This window comes from Trematomus bernacchii, unplaced genomic scaffold (genome assembly GCF_902827165.1).
Source record: "Trematomus bernacchii unplaced genomic scaffold, fTreBer1.1, whole genome shotgun sequence".
NCBI lineage: Eukaryota > Metazoa > Chordata > Actinopteri > Perciformes > Nototheniidae > Trematomus > Trematomus bernacchii.
The window spans coordinates 415978-431901 of record NW_022987731.1 but is presented as its reverse complement, the minus strand read 5'-3'; the positions used below and the strand labels follow the sequence as shown (position 1 = coordinate 431901).

Sequence of the window (15924 nt, the reverse complement as noted above, 5' to 3'; positions counted from 1 at the left end):
CTGGATACATTTTAAATCATCAGTAAAGTCTACGACCATATTTTCGTGTGTGGTTCGGGTGCCATCGTGTGGCCTTCTGTAGGCATCGTACTTGCTTCGGCTGTTGCTTGGCTGTTGACCAACTTCGGGGCCATCTTCGTGCAAAATTCATAATTCCATATTCGTGTGTCCATCTGGTGTCAATTTCGGGACAGTGTAACAAGGGCTTTAGGGAGAACACTTCTTGTTTGTGATTGGACAGAGCCAGCCAGAGAAGCACTGCTGTGATTGGTTGTTTTTGCTGCCAATCAAGAAATGACGCTTCGTGATTGGTCAGCACCCGACAGCCCAACATGTCCCAAAACATCAGCCGTTAGCTGTTAGCACACAGAGCTCACAGTTCCTCATATCTGTTCAGAAACTGGACAAAAGTGCTATATATATATATTTTATTCTAATGTTTTTTTTTTTTTAAACACCTTGAATTTCAGGGGGGGCGGGGGGCTCCGTTGGCGGGGCGCAGCGCCCCTCTAAGACAGTGGTAGGGGAAACACTGATGTTTGTGTCTTTGACATTAGCGCTGCTATGCAGCCACCAGTAAACTGTACTACGAAGCCAGTTCAACATACCCTGGATATGTTTGAGTTATCTTAACTAATCCTAACAAACGAGATCTCGCTAAACGGTCCTACAGCGCTGGTTATCAACTCGGTAACTCAACCCAGGGTTTCTCTGTCCGGCTGAGAGCGCGTTCAAGGGGCGGGGCTAGCAACATTTGACCAATCACAAACATGGACAAGCGTACTGACAGCGCAGCGTCATACTTCATTAATGAAAATGAAACTATAATATTAGACAAATATGAAGAAGTTAAACTTTAAACATCCATGACTTAAACACTTTATCCAGGATAAAAGCAACATAGTTGCACATGCAAGGTGAATACAGAACAGCTGGTTAAAAAATAAATAAACTACAGAGTGTTTGAATGCGTAGGCCTACATTAACAGGTTTATGATATCACTGCCTCATCTAAGACACGAGTGATCTGACTTTAATTACATTTGAGTTGAGTGTTTCGTCAACTTAATGTGTTGCTTAAAATAATACTTCTGCATACAGTAGGCTATGTGACACTGTAAGTGTTGCACGGCCAGATACGGCTCGAGAAGCTGACTCAGATATGGAAATATATGATATATTATGATATTATATGATCGATGATGTGATTGATGATGTGATATGAATGATAAGTGCGACTCGTCGGCGTCTTCCCTGCATACGGCAGTTGTTCTGTATTTCCTTTATCCTGTAATATGACTTGATAGATTTAAACTCCGCACACTGAGCTCTGATTGGTCAGCAGGCGGTGCTTTCACTGACTTGATCTCTTATCTATAGACGCCGGAGGCGGGCAGCGTCAGGTAAAACAAGTTATTTAGCCTTCCCAAACCTGAGCCTCACGCGCCGCCTATGCGTGTATTACAATTAAATCACGGTAAAATATGTTCATTTTGTTGTAGTTGGTATCTATCATAGTATTTGCATGGATATAAGCCCCGCCCCCTCTCCAGTACGTCTTTTTTGAATGACAGGAGTAAACATAGCTGAAAGCCGTGGTGAAACCCGAGCGATTAGAGCGATTTCATTTCATTTCAAACCTTTATTTATGCAGGTGAATCCCATTGAGATCATTGATCTCTTTTTCAAGGGTGACCTGCTGATGTGAATATTCGGGGTTTATCTCCATGTAAATACTATGGTAGACTTCAACAAAATGAACATATTTTACCGTGATTTAATTGTAATACACGTTTCAAAATGATGCCGAAGTAAAAACATACTGATACCGGTTAGTAAAAAACATGAATTAATGCTTTGACAAGTGTGCAGACAAAACGGCAGGCGAAAAACCTTTTAAAATGCGTGTTTTCTGAATGGAGAGCTAACGGCTGATGTTTTGGGACATGTTGAGCTGTCGGGTGCTGACCAATCACGAAGCGTCATTTCTTGACTGGCAGCAAAAACAACCAATCACAAACAAGAAGTCTTCTCCCTAAAGGAATACCCTTTCTGTAAAAGTTGAAATGTTGAAGTGTTGAAGTGTTTTCTGAAATGCTGTAGTGTTTTGTGAAATGCTGAAGTGTTTTCTGAAATGTTGAAGCGTTTTCTGAAATGCTGTAGTGTTTTGTGAAATGCTGAAGTGTTTTCTGAAATGTTGAAGCGTTTTCTGAAATGCTGTAGTGTTTTCTGAAATGCTGTGGTGTTTTCTGAAATGCTGTAGCGTTTTCTGAAATGTTGTTTTGACTTGCACTTCAGGGCCACCGTATGTATGCTAACTGAACATGCATAATTAATAGATTATCTCATTAATACCTATTTTATATATTAAAAAAAAGTTTACTAAACCACCGTTTGTTGACAAAATGATTTGGGTTGAAAGTTATACTGTTGTGTCTCAAACGGATAGACTAGGTTCGTAATTTATTTGCCTAATAGTTGCTTAAAATGCTACAATAACATTTGCAATTCGTTTTTAATCTGCCATGTACGATCTCTCAGCCACCGTAGTGTCGTGTCAGGTGGGCGTGTCGTGTAGGGGGCGTGTCGTGTAGTGTCGTGTACTTGCCGCTGCCGCAGCTAGACCATATTGGCTGCAGCAGCAGCTGGACCCTTCTCGCAGGAAGCGGTGTTCAAATCCAAGCTGCTCGACGAAGAGAAGAAGAGGAAGTTCCATCTGCATCCGGGTTCCTCACACTCGCGCGGAATGTTCGAACATGTTGTTAAAAATAACTAAAAGAAATGGCTGAAAAATATTCCAAGTCTAAACTTAAACGGAATAAAGTGTCAGTCAAAGAGCTACAGCCGGAAATAAGTTCCGGTGGGACCGCGCGGAGGAGTCCTGCCTTCCCCAGAGACAGCACTGCGCCGACGGGAAGGTGGGTGTTTAGCGTCATGTTCATCACATTAAAAAAGGGCAGAAGTTTAGAATATATATTGTTTTCATACATGTTCCACAGTTTTGTCTAGGGACTTAAATAACGTATTTGTCTGAGGGGAAAGTGAAACGCCAAACTAGAGAACAAACCTCCATTCAAACATAACAGTGTTATTTTGTATTGGTTATTAGCGGAAGAACGCGACAACAGACAGAGGTGAAAGAAGTACTCAGATCTTGTACATGAGTAAAAGTACCAGTGTAGGAATAATCTGTTACTCCTACACTGGTAAATTAAAGTCCTGCAATCAAAATGTCAACTAAATGTAGAAAAGTATAAGCATCAAATATATTTAAAGTACCAAAAGTAAAAGTAGTCATTGTGTAGATTGGTCAATTTCAGAATAACATAGGCCTATATGATATGTTTTATAATTATTGATCATTACAGTGTTATCAAAGCTGGTAAAGGTGCAGCTAGTTTGAATGACTTTGTATACTGCAGGGTAGCTTGTGAATTTACTCCAGGTGTAACTAAAGTCTGATTTAACACTTGATTATATTTCACATCATTCATCCAGATCTGTAAAGTAACTAAAGGTATTAAATACATGTAGTGGAGGAAAAGTACACCATTTACCTCTGAATTGTAGTGGAGTAGAAGTACAAAGTAGCATAAAATGTAAAGTACAAGTATCTCAAATGTGTACTTCAGTACTTGAGTAAATGTACTTGATTACGTTTAGACCACTGCATACAGGACCTAACTGAAGACCTTCTACATACAAGCCTGAATAATGTGGCATGTTGGTCGTCAAACAACAACAATAACAACAACAACAACAAACTTTGGTTTTAAAAATACTCTTTATTTCCCCTCTCAAAACGTCAAGGAAAGCTGAGACCATATTTATGGTTATAGGAAAGATAGGAAAAGGTGGGAGGACACTTATCAAATGAGTTCTGAAATCAGCCCCCCAAGGAGACAATAATACAATGACTATGTAGTTAGTTACTTAAATTGTGCTGGAAATAGTATTTATTAATTACAATAATAGCTCTAGCCATAGAAATGATTTTCTTCTATGAGACTTTGCCAACAATAAAGGAACATAAAGCGTATCAAAGAAGGTGCAGTTTTATTTAGTTATTATATTGCAAAGGTGCAACTAAAAGTCCTAAATTCGTTTAAGGCTTGATCCAAGATGGAAGGAATTCCTTGACAGCTTTTAGGATAATTTTGTCCCAAATGCAAACAACCAAACAGGAATGCACATATAGATTTCAAATAACTGAGAGGTCAGATGTGGAGCCCAGAATCTGCACTAAAGGAGAAAACACAGATTCATCAACCCATCACATTTGTATTTATAGACCCAATTTTAAAACGATCAAATTGGCCGCAGGGGGATTTACAATCTGTACTTTATACAACACACTCTGACCTAAGACCCTCGCAGTGTAAAAGATAGAACTCTCAAAGTAACCCACAATTAACAGGGAAACATTTAAAAAACCTAGAGGAGAGCAGCATCCCTCTCCCAGGACAGACAGTGAACAGATGTCCTGTGTACAGGGCCGGCCCTAGACATTTTGGTGCCCTAGGCGAGATTATGATTTGGTGCCCCCCCCTGCAAGCAATACACAATAGGATATATAGGTATATGCAGGTCTCCCTTGAAAAAGAGATCTACGATCTCAATGGGACCAATCTGGTTAAATAAAGGTTTGAAATGAAATGAAAGAATAAATGAAACATCTCTACCACAGACCAATACACTACAAAAACTGAAACGTATTGACATGTACCAACATGTCAATACGTTATACATAAAGGTTTCAAATGTATTCAGTATTGTATGAACATGTTTTAATTGTGGGGTGGACGTCACATCCTCTAGGGGGGTCCGGGGGTTTGCCCCCCTGGAAAGATATTTTTTAAAGTAAAATGCTTCAATCTGGTGCACTTTGAGCAGAATTACTAGAGACTAGATCTAGGGGGTACAACTCTAAAACACCCATATGAAAAAGATCGGTTTACATTTTAATAATCAAATAAGTATGTGAACATAACCAATAACCTACCATAGCCAATAACAAATAAATGTAACTTATTTTATTTTTGTTGTTCATTCATATCTTATTTTACCTAGTTAACATTTATTTATTCATGCATTTTTTTTTATATCTCCAGTTTTAAACGATATTTTTGGTTTACTGTCCTATAGTATACATTGGAATGATTTCAAACCTGTTGTTATTTATCCTAATAATTATAAAGGAGTGCCTTGGAAATATTTGTTTACATAAATTGTGACCAAACCGTTTGAGACCCACTGAGATAACTTAGACTAAAGTGAACTATCTAAACACTCAGAGTCCTTTACCTCACTGTGCTGTAGTTATCAGCCTCAATCCAACAACACTCCGCGGTACCGATGCGCGCCCTCTCTCTCTCTCTCTTGCTCGCTCGGAGGCCCGCTCGCACTTTGGCTGTGAGCTGCGGGCACCTGATAAGTCAACATCCCCCACTTTCATCACTTACAGCGCCCATCATCGTAATGGGCAAATGCAAAATGTTGCCGGCCCGGGGTGCAAAGGGTGTTTACTTTATTCAATTATTAATGTAAATGTATTACATCAAGGGCAGACAATTAGGCAGAATAAAAGAATTAATTTTAATATATTTTTTATTATTATTTTTTTTCTCCCAGCGCAGCGCCCCTCCAGATCTGGCGCCCTACGCGGCCGCCTAGTTCGCCAGTGCCAAGGGCCGGCCCTGCCTGTGTACAGAACATAAAGAGATGAAAACACAGACAACCAAATGACAGAAAGTACTGAGTGAACACATGAAAAAGATGAAGCCAGGAGGATTTAAAGCAGCTTTCAGTAATATCTATTATGGCTGCACGATTTGGAAAAAATAACTAATTGCAATTATTTTTGACTGATATTGCAATAGGATTTACAATGTTGGAGGAATTGATCATTTTTGCATCATAATTGTCATTATCATTGTAAAATAGATTAAGTGATTACGGTGTGACGTTTGAAGAGGATATGTACCAAGAAAATATATTTTCTATAGAAAGTCTCTAGAAAATGATTTTTTGCCTTTAACAAATATTGTGTTCCTGCAATTGGGATAATTTAATAAACATTTTGAGGAAATGTTTGATTAATTGTGCAGCCCTTTCAACAATAATAACACGACAACAGGCACGGCAACCAATCCTGATTCAGATGTCACCACAGTACCAACTTGCCATTCAGTGGTCATTATGCACCTGTATGGCTCAACATGTTATGCAGTTTTCTTTCTAAAAATAACATTTTAACTTTTTTAATCACACAGATTGGATTTACATCTTCCTCTCTCTTACTTTGTGATTCACACAAGCAGACACTGTGCACCAGATCAAAGAGCACTTTCATAAATAATATATTTACAGATTTAAAATACATAGATGAGACTTGGCTTTTATAATTTGGAATTGAAAATTGCACAACAGTCTTTCTTCTCTGACATCATTACCGTTGACAGACTAACAAACCCCCCAGTGCCAGTAGCATCTGAATCTCTATCCGCCAGGGCCTGCAATGACTTTGCCTCCTTCTTCACTGACAAAATTCTGAAAGTTAGACAAGCAGTCAGTGCCTCCGTATCAGGTACAGCAAATGTTTTGTCCCTGTGTCCACTTAAAATCACCATGACACAATTCCATCAGATTAATGATAAAAACCTAGAAGACATTATTCAACTTCTGAAATCCTCCTCCTGCTGCCTTGATATTATTCCAACAGGATTTTTCAAAAATGTTTTTCATTGCTTGGCCTCAGATCTACTTCATATAGTAAACAAGTCTCTTCACTCAGGTGTTTTTCCACAGGCCCTGAAAACTGCAGTCATTAAACCGCTCTTATGCTGCGTTCACACCGGACGCGATGCGATGTTTGGGGGCGGCGCGATTACATGTACAGTCAATGAAGAGATGCGGACAGACGCGAATTCGCTCCGACGGCGCGCATGAAGTGGTGGACGCGGCGCGAATCACGCGATTGAACGGTGCCGCGTTAAACGCGAGAGTTCAATTTTTTCAACTCGAGCGTCAAATTCACGTGACGCGTTCTCGCGGAATCAGCAGTGAGGATCTCAGCCTGCCGTCACTGAATTTCAACCACACAACATCAGCCGTTAGCTGTTAGCAGTTAGCACACAGAGCTCACAGCTCCTCATATCTGTTCAGAAACTGGACAAAAGTTAAACAAGTACAAACCACAGACTGCCTGTGTCATGGCGAATACAGTCGCTGGTTTATTTATGTCTGTAGGCCGTTGTTATGAGTGTGGAATGAGCATATACAACGTTAGCTTAGCCTGGTCGACCCGATCTTCATTCAGAAAACAAGCATTTTAAAAGATTTTTCGCCTGCCGTCTTGTCTGCAGATTTGTCAAAGCATTAATTCATGGTTTTTACTAACCGGTATGAGTATGTTGTTACTTCGGCATCATTTAGAAACGTGTATTACAATTTAATCACGGTAAAATATGTTCATTTTGTTGTAGTTGTAGCTCCCGAGCCAGCGCGTCTTGTTTGAATGATGCGAGTAAACACAGCTGGCAGCCGCGGTGAAACTCGAGCGTTTAGAGCGATGCGATAGGAGCGATTAGAGCGAAGCGAATATTCGCATCGCGTCCGGTGTGAACGCAGCATTAGTTGTTTTTCAACAGTTGAGTAATTTCTTGCATTTAAATAACTGTTTGGATGTGTTCCAGTCAGGCTTTCGTCCAAACCACAGCACTAACGGCCCGTCCACACAGCGGTGTGCGTTGAAAGCTTCACCATTCACTTGAATGGGGTGACGTCACTTTTCGCCGAACTGCATTGTGGGAAGCGAAGCGGAGCTTTGCTGGCGTGGCTCGCTGCAAAAGTTGAGAAATGTTCAACTTTTGAAGCTTCTGAAGCTTCGATGGAAGCGTCAGCCAATCAAATCCCGTTTATGCAGCCAATCAAACCGCGTGTATGCTGGGAGAGACACACCGCAGGTCATTTCCTCATATTCCAAAAAATGGAGCAAGCTTCAATGCACGCCGCTGTGTGGACGGGCCGTGAGACTGCTCTTAAGGTCTTCAATGACATCCACTTAAACACAGACAGTGGCTTCAGTGTTAGTATTATTAGATCTGAGTGCTGCGTTTGACACTGTGGACCACAACATATTACTAGACCGACTGGAAAACTGGATGGGAGTTTCGGCAACAGTTCTAAATTGGTTTGAATCCTACTTTAAAGGACAGAAAAAACGTTGTTTCTATAGGTAACTACACATCTGAGTTGACAAATATGACATGTGGGGTTCCTCAAGGCTCCATCTTGGGGCCTCTTCTCTTTAACGTCTACATGCTACCGCTGGCTCAGATAATGAAAAACAACAAAATAAGTTACCATAGCTATGCGGATGACACACAAATTTACGTAACAATTTCACCAGGTGACTATTCTCCAATTCAAACACTGAGTAAGTGCATTGAACAAATCAATGACAAATCCAATTAAACAAAGATAAAACTGAGGTAATGGTTTTAGGAGCCAAGGCAGAACGTATAAAAGTTAGCGCTGAGCTTCAGTCTGCAATGTTCAAAACAACAGATAAAGCCAGAAATCTAGGTGTAGTCATGGACTCTGACCTGAGTTTCAACAGTCACATTAAAACAGTTACTAAATCAGCCTACTATCACCTAAAGAACATATCTAGGATTAAAAGATTAATGTCACAGCAGGATTTGGAAAAACTTGTCCATGCTTTTATCTTCAGTAGACTCGACTACTGTAATGGTGTCTTTGCAGGTCTCACTAAAAAATATATTAGAAAGCTGCAGCTAATTCAGAACGCCGCTGCTCGAGTCCTTACTAACACTAAGAAAGTGGATCACATCGCTCCTGTTCTGAAGTCCTTACACTGGCTTCCTGTGTGTCAAAGAATAGATTTCAAAATATTGCAGCTGGTTTATAAAGCACTGAATGGTTTAGGCCCAAAATACATGTCTGACCTACTGCTAAATTATGAACCATCCAGATCTCTCAGGTCTTCAGGGACTGGTCAGCTTTCTGTCCCCAGAGTCAGAACTAAACATGGAGAAGCAGCGTTCAGTTATTATGCTCCAAATATCTGGAACAAACTCCCAGAAACCTGCAGGTCCGCTGCAACTCTTACTACTTTTAAATCCAGGCTGAAGACTTTTCTTTTTGCCGCTGCTTTTAATTGATATATTCATATCTTAAACTGCACTGTAACTTTTATTATCTTTGCTTTTAAATTAGTGTTTTTAAATGTCATTTTATAATATGTTTCTTAATGCTCTTAATGTCTTTCATTTTTGTAAAGCACTTTGAATTGCCTTGTGTTGAAAGGTGCTCTATAAATAAACGTGAACAAATAAATAGAAAAAATAAAGTCAAAAGTAAAAATATATAATAAAAGCTATCACCGTTCACGTTGGGTATCAGAAGATTAAATCAGGATTTTATACATCTGAAAAACTCTTGATCAGATTAAAACTCCTGTGATACACACAACATGTGGTGTGAGATTGATTCTGATTCTCAGGGTCTGTAAGATAAGAGGAGAGGAGTACTGTGTGTAATATGATATATTACAGTATATGGTGATTACATGTAACAGGATAACGGAATCAGGATACAAAAAAGGTAACTGTATTCCCTTACAGTTACATAACAAATACATAATCAGATTAATGTTACATTTCAAAAAATCTGTTGTTTTATATATGATTAAAAAAACTAAAACGATCATTTTTTACTCTTGTATTTATTTGCATTGCATTTGAAATTGAGGTAACTGAAAGTAACAGGTTACATTACTTGTATATTGTGATACTTAGGTTACTGAATACATTAGTTTTCTGTTTAACTACGTATTGTAATAGATTCCTTTTGTACCCCTGCTGCTGCAGGGTGGAGGCTCCTCCTGGGGGGTGGTGGAGCCTCCAGCAGCTGCCTGCAGCAGAGCGGCTGTGGGCGATGGCTCTGAGGAGCGCTCTGCAGGAGGACCAGCTCTGGGACCTTCCTCCTCCTCTTCCTCCTCCGTCTGTAGCGGTACGGTTCCTCACCCCACATGATGAAACTCATACAACACTCGCATTACAGAGAACACGCCACGTTCCAAATGTTCTCAAATGTTCTCAAATGTTCCTGCTGTGTGCTTGCATACGCTGCAGTGGTGTGTGTCGTCATGCTCCAGGTGATCAGGATCATCTCCCACAGACGCACAGAGAGCGCTCTGTCAGATGTGTGTGCATCTTTTAAAAAATATTAAAAACATAAAATATACATTGGTTATACATACATATGGTTAGAATCATAATCAGGATTATTTTGGTCAATATTGAAATCACGATTATTTATCACCATAACTCATAAACTTTGGAAACATCATGCATGTATTCAAATAAAACTTGAACAGTTGAATTAAAAGAATAATTTTTTTTTTTTAAACAAGATAAATAATATTATCCAATACAATGTACTTCTTTAATAAATAAATAAAGATACATGTTAAATCCAAATTAATACGATTCAAGCTGCTTAAAAAATGTAAAAACATATCTTCAATATTCATTTTTCTAAACATGTTTTAGTCATTAACTCTGAAAACATGGAGAGCGACCGCTATATCTGTAAGGTGGGACAAAGCGACAGCATCACAGTGAAACACAATGTATCATGTTCATAGTTAGAGGCACATCATAATGAAAGGGGCCCTATTCTGCTGATGTTCAGGTTAGGGTTGCAAAATTCTGGGAATTTTCAAAGATGGAAACTTTCCATGGGAATTAACAGGAATTTATGGGAATAAACTGGGAATTTTCTAAATTGAAGGTTGGCTATTCATAGTAGTGTTAATTTCGTCAGCTATTTTTTTATTTAGTTTTAGTCTTAGTCCTGTGTTAAATTTCCTTTTTAGTTTTAGTCATATTTAGTCACCTTCATCCTGTTTTTATTTAGTCAAGTTTTAGTCGACTAAAAGTCTGAGCATTTTAGTCTTATTTTAGTCGACTAAAACAGTAACTATTTTAGTCAAGATTTAGTCGACTAAAATAATTAGTTTTCTTTGACTAAAATAAGACTAAAATGCTCAGACTTTTAGTCTACTTTTTGTCAATGAAAACTGTTGAGTCTTTTTTAGTCATCAGATTATATGGAACATTTCAGTCAAACTAGTCTAGCCAAAACCAATAATTTGTCATTTTAGTCAAACTTATTTCACAATAAGATTATATCTTGTCCTTATTTGATGAAAAACACAGGTTGAATGATTAAGAATGCAGCTTTGCACAGAGTATCTGGTCAGGTTTGTGGTGTTTTTACCAGCTGTGTTATGGCCACATTGCTTCCCTTCTGATAAAACAATGCACTCGCTTTTTTTCTCCGCCTCATTGTAGCGAAAATGGGCCCACATATCACATTGTTTCTTTCTCCCAAGCAGTGGTGGCTTTAGACTTTTTCGTTGTCAGTCATTTTGACAGACAGGATCGTAACATTTCCGTCATAATCCATTATTACCCGTCGAGTGCACAATTTATCACTCACTCGCGCTGACGGGGGGGTATTCGGTTAACGCGAGTGCGACCACTGCTCCCAAGCCCCGTTGTTGCCATTTTATTTTCTGTTAAATAAGGTTAGTTAGACCATGAGTTAGACCCGAGTCTTCCTGACAGTTCGTATTGTGCCGCTGCCCGGTGTAATTCAAATGTACTGCCGCGCGCAGCACAGACACACAGCTGCTGCACCCAGCCGCAGCACCGGAAATGGAACTGCTGGGAGAAAAACTGACTATCAGAGATGTAACGTTATCTTTGATAATATTTCGTCTCCTCCTTTTTCATCAACGAAAGTAAAGAGAGATTTTGGCATAGTTTTTATTTAGTAAACCACATTTTCGTCTCGTCACTTTTCGTCAACGATATTGCATGATGATTTCTTTACAGTTATTGTTTACTGCCGTCGGTGCCGTCTCGTCATCGTCTCGTTTTCGTCATGGAAAGAAAGGTCGTTGACGAACATATTTCGTCATAGTTTTAGTCAACGAAATTAACACTACTTCATAGGGAAGTTAAATATAGTTGGGGAAAGTATATTTTAGCATAATCTTGACTAAAACAAACAGATGCCATTCAAGTACACTTGAATATCCATGCCATAGCACACTTCTTACTGCATGGCTATTGAGACCACACAAAGGTTCGCAACAGGCTCACAAATGTGAAAAGTGGAAAAACTGGTTGGCATTCAGGCAAACCTAAGGCTCTTTGAGCCTGACACAGAGCCATCCTCAACAAGGCTGGACAGTGACACTGAAGAGGAAGACTCAGAGTTGGATGTTGATGAGGCCCAGGAAGAGCCCATTGACTGAAAGAGTTTAGCAAAAATGCAGAGGATTGCTTGAAGGAAGATGTGCATGTTTAATGGGACTTTTTGGAGGGAGAAGGGCTCTTTCATTTCACATTTTGAATGGGACTTTGTGGGGATTTTTGGATGGGGGGTGCATTTTTGTTCATTTTTTTAATGAGTGGGGTTGGGGGGGATGAGTAATATTTAACTCAACATTCCTGTTTTTGTTCTTCAATGAAACAAATAATTGTTCAATAAAATAATTAAAACTTCTACTTAAAAAAATAAAAATAAAAATAAAATCTGTTGAAATGTCATGTTTTTTGTTTAATTTTGCATCGAATATTTCCAAAATTCCCCAGCTTAACTTCCCATGGAAACTTTCCGGAAATTTACCGGAAGTTTTCCGCCCCTTTGCAACCCTAGTTCAGGTGTATATCAGTATGTAGTGTCTCTACTTTAAAGAGTCCTCTCCTGCTGATGTTCAGGTGTATATCAGTATGTAGTGTCTCTACTTTAAAGAGTCCTCTCCTGCTGATGTTCAGGTGTATATCAGTATGTAGTGTCTCTACTTTAAAGAGTCCTCTCCTGCTGATGTTCAGGTGTATATCAGTATGTAGTGTCTCTACTTTAAAGAGTCCTCTCCTGCTGATGTTCAGGTGTATATCAGTATGTAGTGTCTCTACTTTAAAGAGTCCTCTCCTGCTGATGTTCAGGTGTATATCAGTATGTAGTGTCTCTACTTTAAAGAGTCCTCTCCTGCTGATGTTCAGGTGTATATCAGTATGTAGTGTCTCTACTGGGACATGTCTCCATGCTTTAATGTTCAAAAAGCTCTTTATTTCTCTCATACTGCCTGTGCTGCAGCACCTCTTTTCACCCTCTGTCTGAAACTAGAGCCCAGTCTGCTCTGATTGGTTAGCTGGCCGGGTCTGTTGTGATTGGTCAACAGCTTAGAGATGTCCCGCCCCTTAGCCTATCACGTACAATGTGTTGGAGCGCAAGCCAATAGAAGCGCAAATGTTACATAGTGATGTCATTATGTTCAGGAAGTAAGCTTTTATATTTAAAGTGCTAACCTTTATCAAACCTGTGATGATGGATTGAATGTTGACGGTGTAGAAGTAGTACAGTGAGTTTCCACTCTCTGGTCATACAGAAAGGATGAGACCCTCCTGAACACAGAGGCCTTTATTACTTTATGTTTGAGATAGAACACATAATCATCCGTCCTAAGTCTTTAAAGAGTTTCCAGTTTTTCAGTTTGAACAAGACTTTTTCTTTCAGAGACCTGCAGCCGGACGGGTGGCGGAGCAGCGGTGGTGTGACCTCAGTGGAGAGGTGCCCCCCCTCCCTAGACCCTCCCCCCCCTCCCCTCTCAGGCAGCAGCAGCCCTCAGTGCTGTCCTCTCACTGCAGGCCCAGTGAACCCCCCACCCAAACAACAAGGCCCCCCCTCCACAGCTGGGAGGAGCCACCATCACCCACCACACCCTCAGGTGATGGGGGAGACAGGTGGAGGAAAGAAGGAGAGACTGGAGTGCTCAACAGAGAGCAGGGGGGGGCCAGGAGGAAGGGTTCTCTACAGAGGGTGGAGGAGCATAAAGAGGAGGGGGTGCAGAGGACTGTTGGAGCTGCAGCAGGAGGGGGGGGGCTGCACAGCTGTCCCATGTGCCTGCTGGAGTTCACTGTGGGGTGAGTGATGCTACACAGTTATCGCTTGTTGTTCCTTAACCAGGAGTAACATCAGGATTCCTTCTCCTCCATCACCTCCTTATTTCACATGTTTGGAGAATGTAGGCTTTCTGCCCCCCCCTCAATTTGATTAAACTCTATATGTGTTTAGTTACAAATACATGAGTGGTGTTGCATGACAACCCAGTCAAATACATCTAAGTGTTTTATTCTTTATTATAACTTGTGGCAAAGGTGCTGTCAGTCCCTGGGATTGCAATGCCAATATATAATATATATTGTATAATATATAATGTATAATATGCGCTGCAAAGGGTATTTGATTGTATGGTGATGTTCATATCTGTCCATCATCTCCCACACTTTCTGAATGCATTTAGGTTTCCATATTAAATATGAGCGTTAACACTGACAGCTTCAATATATATCTGTTTGTGTGAAGCCGTTCAAAACTTTTTCCATTTATTCATAGGGTTATGATGGTACCACATTCAAAGCTTTTGAATAGTATAACTGAAGCTTTAAATGTGTGTGTGTGTCACAGCCTCACCTGTACACTCACACTCACACTCACTGTGAGCTCACGCTGGATGTGATCACTTGGAGTCTTTAGTTTGTTTTTAGCCGATGGTAAAGTCAGCACCAACAGATCTGCTTCTTCCTCTCTCAGCTCCACACAGATGGAGCGTGACGGCCACCTGGCCCGCTGTCTGTCTGAGGTCAATGTGGACATGAGCTGGTGAGAGGACAGGAAACACACACACACACACTGACTCAGGATCAGATGGTACACTGACGGAGCTCTCCTCCACTCTGGGCCTGACTCAAAGTGACAGAAGCTCTTTGGACAGAAGACATGAACACTGGAAGAAGTTTCACAACTGAAGACACTCTGACACCAGGGCGCTTTGACTGCTCTGCTCACTAAAAACAAAATGAAACTAGGCACAAAGCTGCTAAAGAAAAGGGCTATCCTTTGACAGACTTCTGTTGAAATGAATTGAATGTAATGTTACAGATTTGTGTCTCTTGTAATGTTTAACAGATGAATTAAAGAAATGTGTGTTAACGGAGAGCTTCAGAGACGCAGCCCGGCTTTTACTCCCACTGGGAATATTCATGCTAAGCTAAGCTAACCACTTCATGTATTTTGATTTGATCTTCTCAAGCACAGAAACATTTTTTAAAACTGCTTAAAGGTATAATATTTAACATCTCTGTATTAAAATGTCTATAAACGACTGGACCTATATTTGATTTTTCATTTCTGTATGTACTTACGTTTAGCTTGTAATTGCATCGTATCCCTTAAAACAGATGCCAGAAGCTGTCCTAATTGACTTTCGGTCCAGTTTGAAGTAACGTATGACAAAACACTTTAAAGATCTCTGTGGTATCTACTCTACTAACTTTACCTGCATGTCTGGACTTGAAGTTATCAGATGAAATGAAATGAGAGAAACATGCTGAGCTAACGTTAGCAGTTAGCTCACAACCTCTCCACCCTGTGTAACGCAGGAAACGGATTCTAAACTTGCAACTGCTTCATTCAGTGTTTTGACTGGTGAGGTGACATATGCGGTTCATTCTTTGGGTACGGAGGAAAAGAGAGAGGGTTTTGTTTTCTGAGACTTTGTGAGTTCCCTGACACACCGGGGACACATATTTATGTAAAAAGGACTTGATAGGAGACCTTTAAACTCTACTGTGTAAAACTACTACACAGCTTCTGGTAAGATTAGCAGCACTAAAGAAAATGGATGTCTCAGTCACACACACACACACACACACACACACCTGTAGCATCTGCAAGAATGTTTCTGCCGTCGTGTGCAAAGAAAAGGGACTCTTCACAGAAAACCAGTATCATTTTTAATAATTACACATATTTACAAAGATG

The 15924-nt window shown here is 40.1% G+C and overlaps 1 protein-coding gene across 1 annotated transcript; it reads left to right on the top strand.

Moving 5' to 3' along the window:
- Positions 1 to 2628: 2628 nt before the first annotated feature.
- si:ch73-70k4.1 (Fanconi anemia core complex-associated protein 20) lies at positions 2629 to 15276 on the top strand. Its single transcript, XM_034145618.1, has 4 exons — positions 2629 to 2918; positions 9894 to 10035; positions 13618 to 14024; positions 14695 to 15276. The coding sequence occupies exons 1-4, from the start codon at positions 2782 to 2784 to the stop codon at positions 14765 to 14767; spliced, it is 759 nt and encodes a 252-aa protein (XP_034001509.1). The 5' UTR covers positions 2629 to 2781; the 3' UTR covers positions 14768 to 15276.
- The last annotated feature ends 648 nt before the right edge of the window (positions 15277 to 15924 follow it).